At 47.6% G+C, this 16,958-nt stretch overlaps 1 protein-coding gene across 14 annotated transcripts in view; it reads left to right on the forward strand.

Annotated features, from left to right (window-relative positions):
- Sorbs1 (sorbin and SH3 domain containing 1) overlaps positions 1–16,958 on the forward strand; it is a 226,687-nt gene that overhangs the window by 110,872 nt on the left and 98,857 nt on the right. For 9 of the 14 annotated variants that reach the window (XM_029472826.2, XM_029472830.2, XM_029472827.2 and 6 more), the window contains 4 exons: positions 7,046–7,098; positions 10,760–10,828; positions 13,667–13,756; positions 15,963–16,091. In XM_029472826.2, coding sequence (XP_029328686.1) covers positions 7,089–7,098; positions 10,760–10,828; positions 13,667–13,756; positions 15,963–16,091 — 298 coding nt within the window. In that variant the 5' untranslated portion in view covers positions 7,046–7,088. The remainder of the gene's footprint in view (positions 1–7,045; positions 7,099–10,759; positions 10,829–13,666; positions 13,757–15,962; positions 16,092–16,958) is intronic. The other 5 variants (XM_085833983.1, XM_085833984.1, XM_021151938.3 and 2 more) reach the window with 1 other exon arrangement.

The raw sequence follows: 16,958 nt of genomic DNA on the forward strand, positions 1-16,958 counted from the left end.
AAAGATTACAGATATCAAATATGAGCTAAGAAAAATTACTTTTCGTGGAAAAAAAAAAGTCTTACAGGTTGAACATCCCTGGCCTTTTTCTTTTTTTTTTTTTTTAAGATTTATTTATTTTATTTATATGAGTACACTGTCACTGTCCTCAGACACACCAGAAGAGGGCATCAGATCCTATTACAGATGGTTGTAAGCCATCATGTGGTTGCTGGGAATTGAACTCAGGACCTCTAGAAGAGCAGATGGTGCTTTTAACCGCTGAGCCATCTCTCCAGCTCCACTTCCCTGATCTTAAAGCCCCAAATCTGAAATGCTATAAAACCCAAAACTTTGACTGACAGAGTGACACCACAAGTAGAAAGGCCCAACTCTGTCTCATGTGATAGATTGAAGGCAAATGCTGAGAGTACTGTAGAATTGGGTTTTGGCCTGTAGGCATTAGACGTGATGAAATTTCATGTAGATCTTAGATCCCTCATTCATTTCATTTTTATGCAAATACTAGATATCCCAAAATGTGAAAATTCAAAATAGTCTAGTTTCACACCTTTTGAGCAATTTTGATGGTTTTCGGTTTTGTTTTGTTTGGCTTTGTCAACTTGACCCAAGAGTCGCCTGAACAGAGGGAATCTCAAATTAGGAATTGTCTCCATCAGATTGGCCCATGAGGAAGTCTAGGGGGCATTTTCTGGATTTCTTATTGATGTAGGAGGGCCTAGCCCCCGTGCAAAGTGCCATTTCTAGGTGGGTGGGTCTTGAAGTCTTGGACATGGTCCATCTTGTCACTTATGCTACACATAGAGTTAGTGTGTATGGAGCACGTGATGGAGGTAGGACTGTGCTCTTCTGGCTCCCATGGCATGTTAAGTTCAGTGGGTTGTTTTTTTTTTTTTTTTTTTTTTTTTACAACTGTCACATTTGGGGTAACTTTAGAAATAATGCAACTGGTTAATTGAAATCTTTTATATTTATTCACTCTTTGATTCTTCCCAGTCACATGTCCTCTAGATAGTTATCAGAAGAGACGTCTGACTGTGTCACTGTCTGTAGGGTTTTGAGTCCCTTTTCAGATCTGCCACAGGGCTCGACTGCTTGGGAGGGGAGTTTGATTGCACGTATGCCACACCTCCCCAGTAGGGTGTTAGGCTGTTGGCACTGCTTGGGGTGGGAAAGCACCATCTGAAGCATGGGAAAGTGCAGTCTGAGGTGTGGGATAGCCAGAGTCCGTTTGTGGGTCCCCAGGCCTGCCACAAGGCTTGGGCTATGGGGTTCTCAGACCCTTGGACACTCAGGTGCACAGAGTGGGGGCTTGAGGGCTGGGTGTAGCCTGGGGCCAGGGAGGAAAGAGGAGCTGGTCCCACTGAGAGAGTCATTGGCTTGACAGTGGCAGTCTTGGTGGTGGTTGTGGCTGGGAGTACAGAGAGGCCTTCTTGGGAGATTAGACAGCGGTTTTGTAGGTAAAGGCCTTCTCCATGGCTCTCCATGGCGAATCCCAAGGAAAAGAAACGGTCTATGGTTCCAAATCATTTATTACCATGGTCAAAGTGGATGCATAAAACCATATTTCACTTCTCAGGGTGGGCTTGAGGGGAGGAATGTCTGGGAAGGAAAGCCTATTGGCTACGCCCTCCATGCCTCTAGGTACCTCATTAGCATGGAGACCTCTGTCTCATATGACCTGTGGTCACATCTCTTTTATGTGAGACGCATGTCATGTGTTCCAAGTCAGGAGTCTGGCAGTGAGCTGGGAGTCACCTAAACCTCAGGTATGTGCCCACCGAGTCTCTGGGTCTTGACCTGCTCTACCTTACCAAACATCTGACATGGATTTACGTCCCCCGCACATCTTCCAAGCATACCTCTTGTCCTGTGTCTTGTGATGGTCTTAGAAGCAGCAGTAGAGCCAGGCACTGTCCTGGTGTATAGTATTTGCTAAAGGAATACTGTTTTAGATTAGTGGACTTTGCTGACAAATGGTTTCCTTTTTTGTGCTGCCTGACTAACTTTGGGGGCAAGAGAGGCCCTCGTTGGCAACAGACACAGGAGCTCTTTCTTGCTCAGGTCAGCACATGGTAGTTGTGGGGTAGGAGGGATCTGAGGCTTCTTAAAGTGAGAGCATGGTCTAGAACTTGGAGGGTGGATCTCAGTGGTGGGTATGAGGGTACAGGGGCGAGGAAAAGGAAGAGCTGGGAAGAACAGCTTTACCAGTCTGGTAGTGGGAGAGGGGGAATACTGAGGAAGGAGAGAGGGTGGTGCCCTTAGACACATTCTCAAGAGACAGATTTTTCCCTCACCAGCGCTATTGGATGCTTGGTCTGCCCCAGGCTTCCTACTTGATGTTAGGGAATAGAGATGAATACTGGCCACCCTGCCAGCCGGGTGAGCTCTGTCTGGTGGGCTTTGTGTAAGGCAGCAGAGACAGGGCAGGCAGGAAAAGATTAGGAGTGGACCCAGCCAGGCCTTGAATCTCCTTGTCTGGACTTTGTATTGTGCGGTGAGGGGTGGGTACCGTTGGAAGGTTCTAAAGCGACTGGTTGTTAGGTAACTGTAGAGGGCTGGCATTCCAAACCCTGATGGCGCGGAGGCTGTCCTGAGAAAGGAGATGTGCCATAGCAGGCAAATGTGTAGAAGGGCCAGAGAGATGGTGCCGTGGTTAAGAACATTCTAGAAGACCTAAGTTAGGCTCTTTTGGTTGGGTCACTCACAACTACCTGTAACTCCAGGTCCAGGGAATCCAACACCCTCTTGTATAAGTAAATAAAAATATAAAACAAATCTTTAAAACCAGGAAGTTGGTCGAAGGGAGACTTAAAACTACAACTCAGTATTTGGAAGTTGTGGGTCAAATTCCAGGCTTGTGAACTCTGTATTTTGTAGCCACAGACCTCATCAGAGGAAAACTCAGGAAGTCGATGCTAATGAGATTGCCAAAGGCAATTTAGTTGCCTAAATGAAAATGATGGGTGGGGAGTGGGTGGGCTCGAGCCTGCCCAGTGGCCTGGGGGCTCATGTAAGCCTCCTCCCAACACAGTTGGGAAACTATAGATATGGGCCAGAGGCCTGCAATCATCTTGTTCTGACACCCATGAACTCTGAAGGAAGTGAGTATGGAGCCGGAAAGGAGTAAGGGCCAGCTCGTGACCCTGTGGCCATGAGCTTCTGGAAGACCCACAGGAGACCTGTCCTTCCAGGAGGGTCCTTATTGCCCACTCCAGTCATTCTTTGTTGACACTCAGGAATCAGAATGTGCTGGTGGGAAGGAAGAGGGTCCTTCAATGTGGTCCGTAGACCTGAGCGTCTCTGTGTAGCACAGAAACTGTCGGACTTGGCTGAGGGTGTTCACGGGAGACCTTTCTAAGAGCCGGTTCAGATAATTGGTTAGAACGGAAACGGAGTTGGACAGACTCCAGGAGGAAATGGGAAGACGTAGGGGGTGGCCTTTTTGACATGTTTTTTTCTAGGACTCCCTCCCCCCAGAAACCACCAGCCTGTTGTGTTCCAAGCCCCCAGCTGATTCTTGGGATTCCAGATCGAAGCTAATGACGGGGCCAAGCCTATCCTGGTTTCTTCCCCTTGAAAGGAAGTTTCTGCAGCTCAGAGTTAGCCTCTCCACTTTCTGAAGAGCCTCCTGCCCTCTGTCCAACAATGCAGAGAAAGAATTTGAAGGGAAATGGCATTAATAGCAGTTGAGAAGGTACTGTTGAATAATTGGAGAGATGTGCCTCTCTGGCAGGGGATAAACAAGTCCCGAGAAATGAAGCTGGGTACCGTTCTGAGGCTCAGCAAGCTGCCTGCCCTTCTCAAGGCATCGGAAATAGCTGCCTGTACCTAAAGCCCATCTCAGATTGGATTTCAAAGATTGAGCATTTGTTCTGAGGAGAGCCGGCTCCCTTTTAAGCAGCTGCAGCAGAGTAGAGGAGTCTTGTCTATTTAAAGATAAGACTCTACAGGTAGGTCTTCCTGGCAGAGTGGGCACAGGGGCAAAGCTCACGACTGTTTGTAGTCTTGTCTTACATGGGGGATAGAGAGGAGTCATGAAAACAACACTGTGGTACTGAGGAGAGTGTGCTGTGAGAGAGGCTAACTGAGCCTCCTTTACTCTGCTAAGACTTCCTTTCTACAAATTTGGTTTCTCCAGCTGTGTATTCCTCATGTTTAGTTTTTTGATCCTGTTTCAGCTGGAAGCATGAGTGTGACTCTTGCTTGTTAGCTGATTATTCATTCTTTGTCATCAAAGCTTGTCTTAGAATTACAGGATCTTAGAAGTGGAGAGGCCCCGGGCGCAACTGTTGGTGATGTGGATCCTCGTTCTCAACTGTGAAGATAGTTCACATCTTGTTCTTGTGTGGAATGTCTATGCTGATGCTGTGCTGTGTTGCCCAAGTATGGTAGGGCCAGCAGCTCTAGGTGTAGGATGGTGGCTTGTCTCTCTCTCTCTCTCTCTCTGGCCCACCCAAGCTGGCCCAACTGAGCTAGGTTCCTGCAACCACAGGGAATAAATGACCACTTGCAGTTGATTGGTTTTGACACTAGGTGGAGTCATTTTTCTCTTTTGGTTTTACCCAACGGCTACTGGGTATGCCACTATTTGTTCAACCAAATCGTGTCTTAGAGCATGGCTTAAAAGTAAACTTTAGCCACTAAGTGCCAGAGGGTTTATGTGCTTTTTTCTTGGTGCATATGCATGAGTCTACATGAGCCAGAGGTCAATGCAGGGTACCTATTTGAATCCCTTCTCTACCCTGTTTTTGAGACAGGGTCTCTCACTGATCCTGGAGCTGACCAGTTGGCTAGTCTAGTCTAGTTGGCCAGCAAGCCCCAGGGCTCCTCCTGTCTTGACCTCCCCAGTACTGACATTATAGACACCTGGTCTCTTATGGTGTGCTGGGGAGCCATACTTTAGTCCCAGTGTTAGAGGGCAAGTGCTTGACACTTTTCTTTTAGGGTCTGACTCTGCGTTTGTAATTGAAGTTGTGGAATTTCTCACTCAAATTGACTTCTGAGTTTCATCTGTCTGCTTACTTGACTCTGAGGTTTTGGTGATGTTGAAAACTAGACTTCGATTCTTTGTCTAACAGTTCATCCATTTCAGTACCCTTGGATACTGGTGCCAGGATGAAGGTGCAGAGGTGCCCTGGGTGGGAGGAGCCAGTCGGCCCTCAAGGCCTTCATTTTGAAGTCTGTAAAACATTGGTGAGAGAAATCAAGGAAGGCCTGGCTAAAGGAAAAGAGAGACCTTGCCCAGTAACGGGAGCACTAAAAATTGTGGGAATGTTAAGTGATTACAGAGTCTACAAAATTTCGCTAGAAATCCAAAAGAATTTTTCTTTCTTTTCCTTACTTCCTTTCCTCTGAGAAAAAGCACTGTGAAAAATTTAAATTTCACAGGAAAATGCAAAGGACCTAGCTGGGTATACCAGCACTAGAAAGGTCAAGGTGGGAAGATCTCAGCAAGTTTGAAGCAGATCAGGGGCTACACAATGAGCTCTAGTTTGGCCTGGCTTACAGTGTAAAATCCTATCTCAAATATAAAACAAAACAAGACAAGTGAGAAATGTAAAGGACCAAAAATGGCAAAAAAAAAAAAAAAAAAAAAAAAAAGAAGAAGAAGATTTTGAATGGGGATGAAGTAGGCAAACTTATTTGATTTCAGGATTATGTAGGAAGTAGTAAGCAAACTAGTGGGCTACTGGATAGAGATTGCTCAGTGGGTAGAGCGGAGTCCAGAAGGAGACTTACACATATAAAGATAGCCACTGGTGTTTTGAAAGGGCTATGCTGAACATGAGAAGGTAGACAAAAAAGGTTACATATACGTGGTACCATCTGTAGAAGATCCTAGAAAATGGTCAAACCATGGAGATGCTAAGTAAGTGGTCAATAGTTCCTAAGAGCTTGGTGGGACATACTTAGATGTAAGGCGACATTGTGACCTTTTCTGGGGATGATGGGAATGCTGTATGTTGCGACTTTGGTGGTAATTATAGGGTCTTGTTTATTTGTCAGTGTTATAGTGTGTGTGTGTGTGTGTGTGTGTGTGTGTGCCTACATATAGTCTCCTATATGAGTACAAATCAGACCCAACCCTGCTTAACTTCAGATGAGATTGGGCACGATTAAAATTGTATGGTTGTACACAACATACCAACATATGTAGTGAAGACAGGCCTCAAACTGATAGTGTGTGACCTTAAACTCCTGATCCTTCTGCATGTACCTCTCTGGGATTACAGGCACACACCACTACAGCCAGTTTACTTGTCAAAGCATATTAATACAGCTTGATTTGAGCATCAGTGTAGTTTAGAGGTTGAGTCTTTGGTTAGTGTACCCTTGAAACTCTGGGCTTGATCTTCATCACCATCCAACCCATCCAAACCAAAACAGATGGATGCCTTTTGTTAGAGACAGATGATAAATAAAAGGTCACACATTGTAAGCTTCCTTTGGTTTGAGACCTCTTACTTCTAAGGGCTATCCACTTGAACATTGGTGATAATATCTGCCCATAAGTGAGAGGGCAGTGCCTAGGCACTTGGCCCCTGATTCCGGCTGCCTAGTTTCCATGATCAACCGCAGCATAGTTAGGCAAGCTATGTCACCTCCTTGTGCCTCTGTGTTAGTGCTTGGCTGTCATGAGTCAAATTATTTAAAGCACCTAGAACATTTTCTGGTACATTGTGAGCACCTACTGTAAACATCCACAATTATTATTAACCTCTGATGATAGTATTTTGTTTCTTTTGTTTTGTTTTGTTTGAACATTTACAAAGTTATTATTCTTTAATTGACTTGCTGCTTGAAGATATCTGGGATTGTATCTAAACATCGTCAGGATGACGAAGTGAAGCAAGGAAGTTTAGCGAGATGCCCCAGGTCCTCGGAATCTGTGACTCACAGTGAACCGGAAGCCTGGCCGGCCGCGTGGCTCCTAGTTCAGCTCTGTTTGACCAAGGGTTACAGTGTCTGCATTTTAAACACTAACTGTGGGGACTTATCATTCGGCTGCTGTTCATCCACTTCCTTGTGTGCTTTTCTGCAGAGCCCTCCAGAGCTGCATCTGGGAAGACTCGCCTGCCTCCAGCATGAGTTCTGGTAAGTCATTTCACATCCCCCTTTCTCTCGTCCAATCACAAAACTGCATGCTTCACTGAGAGTTCTGTATATCTTAAGGTCACCACCAGCAACATTAGCACTTACAATGCAAATGATTTTCCCACTCACAGTTATGAAGAAGTGTGCCATACACTGTGTATACAAGGTCTGTCTTCACGAGAGCCCCCTTTCCTTTCAGTGAGATATAATTGACATACAATGAGCTGCAGTTATTTTAAATATATGCTTGGTAAAATTTGGCACATTTCTACACCTTTGTGGCATTTCTTAATCTAGCTGATTGATGCAAAATACACAATTTAATCATGTTTATCCCCAGATTGTGGGCTAACCAAACACTTCCTTTATCTGGCATGTAGAACAGCTACGTTATGCTTTTAAGAATCAAGATCTAAATAAAAGTGTTTCAAGTATTTTTAGTCTTGGATGGGGATGAAAAACTTAGAGCAGAGAAGACAGAACAGGGGACAGATCTTTGTGGATTATGCACCTGAGATTCTTCAGTGTCCAGCCTGGAGATGTTTCCTTCCAGGGAATAGGTCCCACCCTTAGTCTCCTGAACCTGCAGGTAGGGATAGAAGGCAGGGGACCATGTGTGTATGTCACTCAGGATTCTGATCCTGCACCTTATTGAGACTATTTTCAGAGACCTCTATAGCTTGTAAAGTCTTTCCTATTTATTTACGTACAGTGTACTCGTTTAGCCAAGTCCTGACCTATGTGGGCCTGTGTGTGGCGAGGTCTGGGAGGGCTCTGGAGTGGGGCAGTTCAGGGCTGCACGTTTCCTCATATGCTTCACGTGCAGCTTGGGTCTGTGCCAGAAGTGCCTTCCTTCTCTGCTGTGAGGTGGATATCGTAATAGCATTGACTATGGAGGGTTTTCTGACACCGAGTGTAGCAACACCGAGTGTAGTATGCTGAGCATGGGGCATGACATTATCTGCACATGTGTGGTAACTTGCTCTTTTTAGCCTGGAGTTCCTCCTTGCAGAGTGAGGTACTTGGTTTGCCATGGGCCCCATTAGTGTGTTTTCTGTGTCACAGTAGACATGGATGCTGCTCGCTGACTCAGTTGCTTTGATTTGCCTCTTGGGTCATTCTTTTGTTTTTAGACTCAGCCCAGGCTGGCCTTGAACTCACCTTGTATGGAGGCAAGGATGACCTGGAGCTCCTCTTTTAGCCCTGGCTATCCTGGAACTCACTCCTTGGACCAGGCTGACCTTGAACTCAGAAGGGAGGCCTCTGCCTCCCAAGTGCTGGGATTAAAGGCGAGCGCCACCACTGCCCAGCTTGACCTGGAACTCTTAATCATCCTGCCTTTGCCTCCTGAGTGCTGGAGTTATGTGTGTGTGCCACGCACCGCTCCACCCAGGGCTTCACACATGTTAGTAATCGTTTTGACAGATGAGCCATGTCCTTTGGCTTTTGTTATCATTTGTAATAGCCCAGACCCTTTTTCCTATTTCCCTTTAAAAACAAACAAAAATTTGCTCTGCAGCTCTTCTAAGCCAGTTGCTACTCCTGACAGTTTTAAAGGCAGGAGAGAGGGAAGAGGGCAGTCGGGTGCTCCAGTGCCCTGGGGAATGAATGCCCTTCCTCCCCCGAATCTCTCAGGCAGGTGCTGTAAGGAAACTTTACCCAGGAGTCCAAAATCCTAGGCCTTTTTGACCTGAAAATCCTGTCTTGGGATTTTTATATTAATTCCAAGGAAACAAAAACACTACCGTGCAGGTGGGTGGGGAGGGAGAAGCTGTACTGCTGTGTTTACACGCTCTGAAAGTCATCACTGGGAAGAGAGTAGCTTCATGGAAAATACTTGGTTGCATCTTTAGTGGGAAGAATGGTAGTTTTTAAAAAAAAAAATGTATTGTCAGTGTCTCAGTTGGTCCTGGGCTGCCAAGTGCCGAGGAAAGCACTGTTCTTGCAAGGTCTTGTTTCCTTCTCGGGAATCCCTGCCCTCACCTTACAGGCTGGGTCTAGTTTGATGCCTCTCAGATACAGATGGGGAAACTGAACTTTAAAGAATTAATCACCTCCACTGGCTAGTGTGGAGGCCGACAGTAGCTGCTGTGTGTTGATTTCTAAATACCAAATGCTTATTCCAGTTTGGTTATGTTTAACTAAAAAGGAGAGGGGGAAAGAAAGATGTGGGCCTGGTAGTAGCTCTCAGGCAGCTTCTCAAGAGAGCACAGTGCCAGGTCAAGCAACAGTTGGAAAGATGTGACCTAGTTCAGGTGCTCAGGGACAGGACAGGTAAAGCCCATAGCATGTCAGGGATGTTGGAGTATGTTTTCTTTCTTAACACTGTCCCCAACTTCAATTCCCATGGCACCCCTTCTTCCACCACCCCGAAATGAGGCTTCAAGGCAGATTTGACTTGACGAGAGTGAGTCCTTCCTTGTCTGCAAGTGGCTGTGAGCCACAAGCAGGATGCTCCCTGGACAATCCCGGCCACCGTGGGGGAAGGGCTGCCCAGGTGCTGTAGAGGCAGCAGCCTGGCTGCCGTGCTACTTACTTCTCAGGTGCTCGACCTTTGGAGAGGCTGGCTATTCAACCAATAAGGTGACTTGGTTTTAGCCGGATGTGTGCATAGATGTGAAATGGATTCAAGACCGCTTATCTTAGTTGGGGAAGAAGATGAGCTATGAGCGTGCCAATTCAGTCTTCGGCTAGTGAGCTTGGGTAGGCTTGGCCCTTGGAGCCTCAATTATCTTATCGTTAGAACTGCAGTTCCTGACTTTAGCCCCCAAGGACTAGATCCGAAGGAGACAGTAAAATAGTCATTGTGGAATACTCAGCATGGACTAGCAATCCTGGCAAACACATGTTTAAAGAACTGAGGTAATGATTGTTGGTAGCTCTGTTGCCATTTTGCTGTGAGAGTCCCTCCAAGCCATTGGCCACATACCCCTGGTCTTCCCTGGACTGTCGCTGAGTTCCCAGAAGTGATTGGTGGAGAATGTGGTAGGCAGGGAGGGGGGTCTCTGTTTTCCGCTGCTGAGCCGAACTCAGGAAAATCTGAAATGACACTGAGGTGGCAATCAGCTTGAGCCCCAAGAACATATAGGACTTCCCTAAAGTAAGAAAAGGGGGTAAGGACTTCCTGTCTAGGGACTCGTAGCCAAGGTCTAAGTCTGAAACTCTTCTCCTACTTAGGACTTGAGAGCAGGCAGGAGAGTACTGGGCGGTGGCGTGCAGACGAGGCTTCAGGTAGAGAAGGAGTTAGAATGATGGTTAGGACACCATGCCATCTCTGGGACAGTCACATGAGTTCCAGACTGGAGAAGAGGGACAGCATCTAAAGGCAGCTTATAGAAAAGACTGCTTGTCTTTGACAAGGAGAATTTGGGGAGCCATTTAGACACTTTAAATATCAAAGAAAGCCACTCCCGTAAAAAAAAAATTGTGTCGTACACTCCACAACACAATTTCCATCCCCAAATAGCCATTGCATCCTGTCTGGTTCAGGCCACAAGCATTCTGAACTCTCCCATGCACCCTGGGGGCTGGTCCCAGGCCTGGGAAAGCTTTTAGGGTGTCTGTGGTTGGAACTGCTGAACATCTCAGCTCTATCCTACCTCATCCTCTGCTTGTTGAGCAAGCATGGTCACAAGCCTTCTGTTCATCTTCTTTCTTTCAGAATGTGATGTTGGAAGCTCTAAAGCTGTGGTGAATGGCTTGGCATCTGGCAACCATGGACCAGACAAAGGTAAGGCTGTTGAAGAGAAGTCTGGCTTGGTATTGGAAAGCATTTCTGGAAGATGCAGGGCATGCTGGGTAGGACCATTTCCACCTCTCTGGGAAAGACATCATTGGCCTAGTCTTAGTTCCCATCATGGCTTCCTGAGAGCTGAGCTGTGGTCCTACTCTTCATGGGTCCCAGGCTGCCTTTTCCAACTGTGATGATGTACTCACAGAGATGCTGGGATGACAGGTTAGATAGTGGGTTCTGGGAAAGTGTCAGACCTGGTACATATGGCACTCATTGGCCTGGAGTTGCCTGTTTATGGCATGCCACCTTCACCTGCCACAAATTGGAACACATACACAGTCCTGTGAATGAAGTTACGTCAGTGTCATTAATTTTAGCTCCTCCCTCATGTTGGCACTTCAATCAAGAAATGAGCTTTGCATGTGTGGTCAAGCACTTTACCACTAAGCCGCCTTCTCGGTTCTCATAGTTTCAATGTAAAAATTCTTCTAAATAGGAGATAGAAATGTGAACTGAACTATTGATATGGTAAGAAGATGTTTGGGAGCCCAGCAGCCCTCATCGGGGACTCCTCTCAGCTGCTCCCTCTTGACTTCTGAGAACTTTCCACTTTTCTACTTATTAAGTCCCCTTTGCTTAAAAAAAAAAAAAAACAAAATGAAGAGGACACCTCTCGAGTGTTTGCCCAGGGCACTCTGACCCCAACCTGACATTGGTCTTGCAGTATGAGGTGACAGGAAGCAGGTTGGAGTAACTAGATAAACATAATCCCAGTTCTGCCTGTGAAGAACAGAGGCGTGCAGGGGCCCTTTCATCTCTGCGGGTGCATCTGCTCTTACCTGCAGAGGGAGGGAGTGTGACCTCAGTGTCTATTTCTGCATCCCATCCTGGGCTCTGGTGACCCCATGAACAGTGATCTATCTCTGTGTCTCTGTGTTCTATACTGTCATTGAGGAATGACTAAAGTCTCTGCATGGGGCATAGAAATTTAAAAAAAAAAAAAAGCCTAACATGCCCAAAGAATAATTTCAGAGTTTGTCATATTTGGCTTTTGTAATTTTCATCGAATGCACCCAAATATTTCCTTTGAAAAGGCAAGGTGTGCACCCAGGAGGAATCCTCTGGAGAGAGAAGACAGAGGGCAGAAGATGAGGGGTGGAAAGCCTGGGTGGCATGAGGCTGAGTTCCTTGGGCACAGGACATCTATGCCATTTTTATCCCCCACCTCCCTAGCTTGCTGCCCTCCACCATTCAGTGTGTAGTTCTTGTGAGCTATGCTCTTAGGGTCTTGGGGCTGTCTTGGCTGTCTTGCATGTAAGGAATATTGTGGGGGGGGGGTGCCGTGGGAGGGCTGCAAGGGAGTATTTAAACTGGGAGCATGGGAGGGGCTTCTGAAATCCTGGGACCACCAGCTCCACTCTTTAAATCTGTATATAGAAGAAACTTTTATTAAAAGAGTTTGTGTGTGTGTTGGGCGGGGGTGGTGGTGGTGGTGGTGAGATACATCACAGCAGTAGTGATGGCTTCCCTCTGCCTTAGCTAGACTCATGTTTGGTAGGAAACAAGGAGACAGGTGTAACCTAGAGGCCATCAGAATGGCCCGCAGTGGACACCGAGCCAGGATAACTGGGCTCCTTCCTCAGTCTCTGTACTTGAGAACAAAGGTAGAACAAGTGACTGAGTGATTGGCTGAAAACAGCACCCCAGATCTGCTTCCCACCCCAGCGCAGCCTCCCAAGTGATTGTAAGGTACAGTGAACAGGATTCCTGTGAGAAGTTCATTCAATCTAGATCTATGCAGAATTGTCGCTCCTGTCTCAGTTATTGTAAACATATACTGTGTGCGTGCTGTGTGCCTTCTGAAGCAGCAGCAGGACGGGCAGGATGGGCGCTGTCCACCTTGAAGGTGTCTTCCATGTTCCTTCCCGCCCACTTGGCAATCCCAGTCATGTGGTGCTGAGTCAATAGTCTCTTATTTCCAAGCAGACCTACCCCGTGTCATTCTGTTTTCTGTGACTCTGAGACCCCTGGGCACAGTCCGTTGGGGTTACTCTGGCACCATGCTGCATCTTTCTTTCCTTGCTGCCATTAAAGAGAGAGAGCCAGGGAGGTTTGGTGATGTGCCTGTCATTGAGATGGGGAGGCGGGTCTAGGAAGGCAAGAAATGGGGTCTCGGCATCCAGCTCTGTGTACTGGGGTGCTGTCCAGAGCTTTCCTCATCCACTTGGCACCTCTTTTCTAGCAAAGAGTGGGCTTAAGCAACACCATCTGTTTCCCAGCAGATGGGGGTCTGGTTTGCTTGGGGTCAGAGGATGCTGACAGTCAGAGCAGGTACAGGATCCTAAAAGGTATGCTTTGAGAGAAGCAGCTTTGAGGCCTGAAGGACCAGGCAATCTACAAGGGCATTCCCCCTTTTAGCTGCACTCAACCTACAGCCATGGCCCTGTCCTCAAAGTCCCAGTTGTACAGCAGATGACCCACTGTTCCCAAGGGACACCTCGTACTCTGATTGTATCCCCCTTCCTCTACTTGCCAGGCCATCTGTGTCTCTGTACATCTCTGTCCAGCCCTGGCAAGCTCCCTGTGCCAGGGGCTGCCAATACCCACGGATCAACTCCATCTGAGTGATGGCCTCAGAAAGCTTCAGCCATTTTGGCCCAGAACCCCAGAGAGAGAAAGCAGGCTATTTTTAAGGACTGCATCTACGGCTCTCTGCATTGTTCTTGTGGCGTAGGCAGCTTCCTCCTATTGTCCCCGCACAGTTCCTCGACTTGCCCGAGCGGCTCCCGAATGTTGTTTCTGGATGCACCGTTTACCCTCTTGTGTTTCCAACAGCCGACCCTTTCCGTGCTCGCTCTATATCTGCTGTTAAAATAATTCCCGTGAAGACAGTGAAAAGCCCTTCAGGCCTAGTACTCCCTCCAGGTATCTCTCTTTGGGACTGTTTCTTTTAATTGTCCGATCATGCATGGTTTCTTTCCTTCTTTGCTCCTAACACCATACTGTGAGCCCTAATCCTCGCATGAGTAGAAGGCATTTCCTCTCCCTAAGTTGTTTCCTCTCTCTTTGTGTGTGTGTGTGTGTGTGTGTGTGTGTGTGTGTGTGGCCTGTCTGCAAGTGTGTAAGCCAGGGAGGAGTACGGGGAGAGCCTGAGGCGCAGCCTTGTCTTCCCTGCTTTAGAAGGCTTACTGTAGAGGCTGAACCTTCTCTGTAGTGGGGCTCTCTCCTGAGAAGTTTGCAACTCCCGATACTTCTGTGAAAACTGTGTTTCTGGGAGAGTTAGCCTGGCCTCAAACCTCTGAGTCAGGCTGAATGTGAAGCAGCTCCTGTAGATGTTGGATGGTGGCTCCCTGTGTGATATTCAGGGCCATTTCCCAGAGCACTCCAGCCCCTTTCTGGCTTCACCTGCAGTTCCTTCCTGCCTCTCCTCTCCAAGAGGCGGGGGTGGGGGGTGGGGGGGGTGTACAGTTCCCTCGAGGTTCCAACTCAAAGTTCTGTGTAGTCAAAGTGGGACGCGTAGAGCTCAGAAATTGGGCAGATCTGGCTATGCGTCCAGGATCGTACAGCTGGGCTGTAGATTTGCCAGTTTGCCTGACATTCCTATGACCGAGGTTTGGCTTTCCTAATAGTTTTATAACACCAGTCACTTACTCTCTTGATGGGGCCAGACGCTCCCTGGGGTTGCCATGTGGTCTGGGATGTGCTGTGAGTTTTGTGCTCCCCATGGAAGAGGGGGTGTTGGGGGCAGGAATAAAGAGCAGGGGGAAAGGAAACTTACTTTCTCGTTACTTCCCCCCACCCCACCCCCAAACAGACATGGGCAGGGTGTTGAGTCCCACCCAAAGACACTCTGTAAGCTCCAGCCTCGCCCTCTCATCCTCATTGTGGTAATTTTAGATCAGGAAACTGGACTCTGAGCAGTTTGGCAGGTGTGGGGATGTAGGAAGTAAGTGTGGAGTTGACTTAGCTTAGCTGCATAGAAACACTTGGCTCTGTGCTCTGAGAAGTAGCGTGGTCTATTCTCCTTCCCTGCCTCGTTACTGACTTTCCTGAAGGAGGGACACTCAGCCTGCTAAAGACATCAGGCCTCTGTTAGCCACAGAGTCAGTTAGTTACAGTGAACCACAGTCAAAAATATGAAATGAAAACAGTTATTAAATATTAAGTGAAAAGTGTTAACTGGAAACAAACAACGCACTTTTTATTGAAATAACTTTTAGATAATGAAATAACGTATAACAATGTTATAACTCTACCATTTTATCAGAGTCACTGTTGCCAGTCTTTTACTGTGCCCAACTTATACATTAAACTTTATCAAAAGCACGTCTGTTTGTATAGGAAAGATGGCTCCCATAGGCTGAGTATCATCTGTGGTTTAAGGCATTTGCAGAGGGACTGGGGACATGTAGCCCTGGATTCAGGAGACTGCTTTGCGGGTCTTCCTAAAGATGTCCAGGCTGGTATGGACCTTGCTCTGCCTGTGGACAGTGAGGAGTCTATAGACTATAGAGATGTTCAGAAGACACTGTTGAGTGTGACCGAGCCTGTCTGGCCACCTTCCTGTTCTCTCATTATGCCTGAGTGTGAAAGCTCCCATCTGTGAACAGCACCTCCCTCTGTCCCGTAGTTCAGGGGTGTTCACCAATGAGAGATGCCAGAAGCAGCGATTCTCTTCAGAGCATCCCCGAGGCTCCACATTGCCAGCTTGCTTTTTTTTTTTTTTTTTTTTTGGGGGGGGGGTGAGAAGGATGATCAGCAAGCTTGAGAGACCTTTCACAAACTCTCCTGTGAACCATGCCTTACTAACTGGCCAGAAGTCTGCTTAGCAACCCAAAGTTCATTTCGTAGAAGGAATGAGCCAGCTTCCTTCCATTGGTAAATGTTTTCAGCTGACATTGTAACTCATGCATTTCCTCAGAGCTTACCTCGCCTCTTCTCCCTAATTTCACAATGCTGGTGTACCGCTGTACAGATTAATTCTCATTGGTCGTAGATGTTTGAAGAGTAGGCTTAGATGTAACCAGGTTCGTCTCAGTCCTCTGCTGTAACCATCTGCTCACGGACTGGACTATCCTGCTCCCTCGGAAGTCTTGGCTCTCACCCTCCCATTTGGATCTTTCCTTTTCAGACATGGACCCTACCAAAATCTGCACTGGAAAAGGAACAGTGACTCTTCGGGCCTCATCTTCCTACAGGGGAACCCCAAGCAGCAGCCCTGTGAGCCCCCAGGAATCTCCGAAGCATGAAAGCAAGTCAGGTGTGTTGCCCTGGAGTCTGGGAGAGTGGACGTCCTGTGGTTCTGGAGGGGTGGGGCGAGGTGTTGTGAATTCATCAGCCTTATTCTCCAGGGGTCCCAGGATGGTGACTGTGATGACTGGTCCCTTCTATGATGACTGGTAGGTCAAGGCCTGATCTGGGCGAGACAGTCACATGCTTTGGTTGAAGGCCCAGCCTAGTGACCTCTGCTTTGACTGAGCAGAGAGCCCTGTTAGGTGGCCAGTACTGTGAACACTGTGTTGTGTGGATGTAGGCAGCTCAGCATCTGCAAACAGGTGGGATAGGATGGTGATTAGATGTCCCTAAGGTTCGATCTACTGAGGCTAGCTCTGACTTGGCCAGGTAGGGCTGGCCGAAGGAGCCAGAGACAGAAGTACAGGAGACTACAGAGCATAGCTGCCAGGAGGAGTGTGGAAACCAGGGGGCACAGGTGTGGGGTAGGGACCAGGCTGCGGAGGCAGGGAGGATCACAAGAGCACTTCTAAGATCAGTGGTGAGCAAGGGCCAGGTCAAATCCGTGGAACCCATGCACAGAGCCTCTGTCCACCCTGACCCTGTGGACTGGGAAATCAGAGTGCTTATCACATGGTCGTTGGGACTTCAGCCTGGGACTCAGGATTCTGGTAGACCTTTGTTTATATTGTGTCTTCCCCACCTGAAGTCTGGACAGTCTGGGACAGTTGATTTCTTCTCTCAGGCTCTCATGGGATTGATGATACTTGCTACATGGGATTATTATAAGCAAGGAAGAGATGCAGGGTTCTCACAGGCCTGCTGGCATGGGATAAGCTGTGAGGGACCGTTTAGATTAAGATTGGGATTGGGTTATTTTGACCTTTCCAGAGAG

The sequence above is a fragment of the Mus caroli genome, unplaced genomic scaffold (assembly GCF_978045245.1).
Source record: "Mus caroli unplaced genomic scaffold, Mus_caroli_1 scaffold_20, whole genome shotgun sequence".
NCBI lineage: Eukaryota > Metazoa > Chordata > Mammalia > Rodentia > Muridae > Mus > Mus caroli.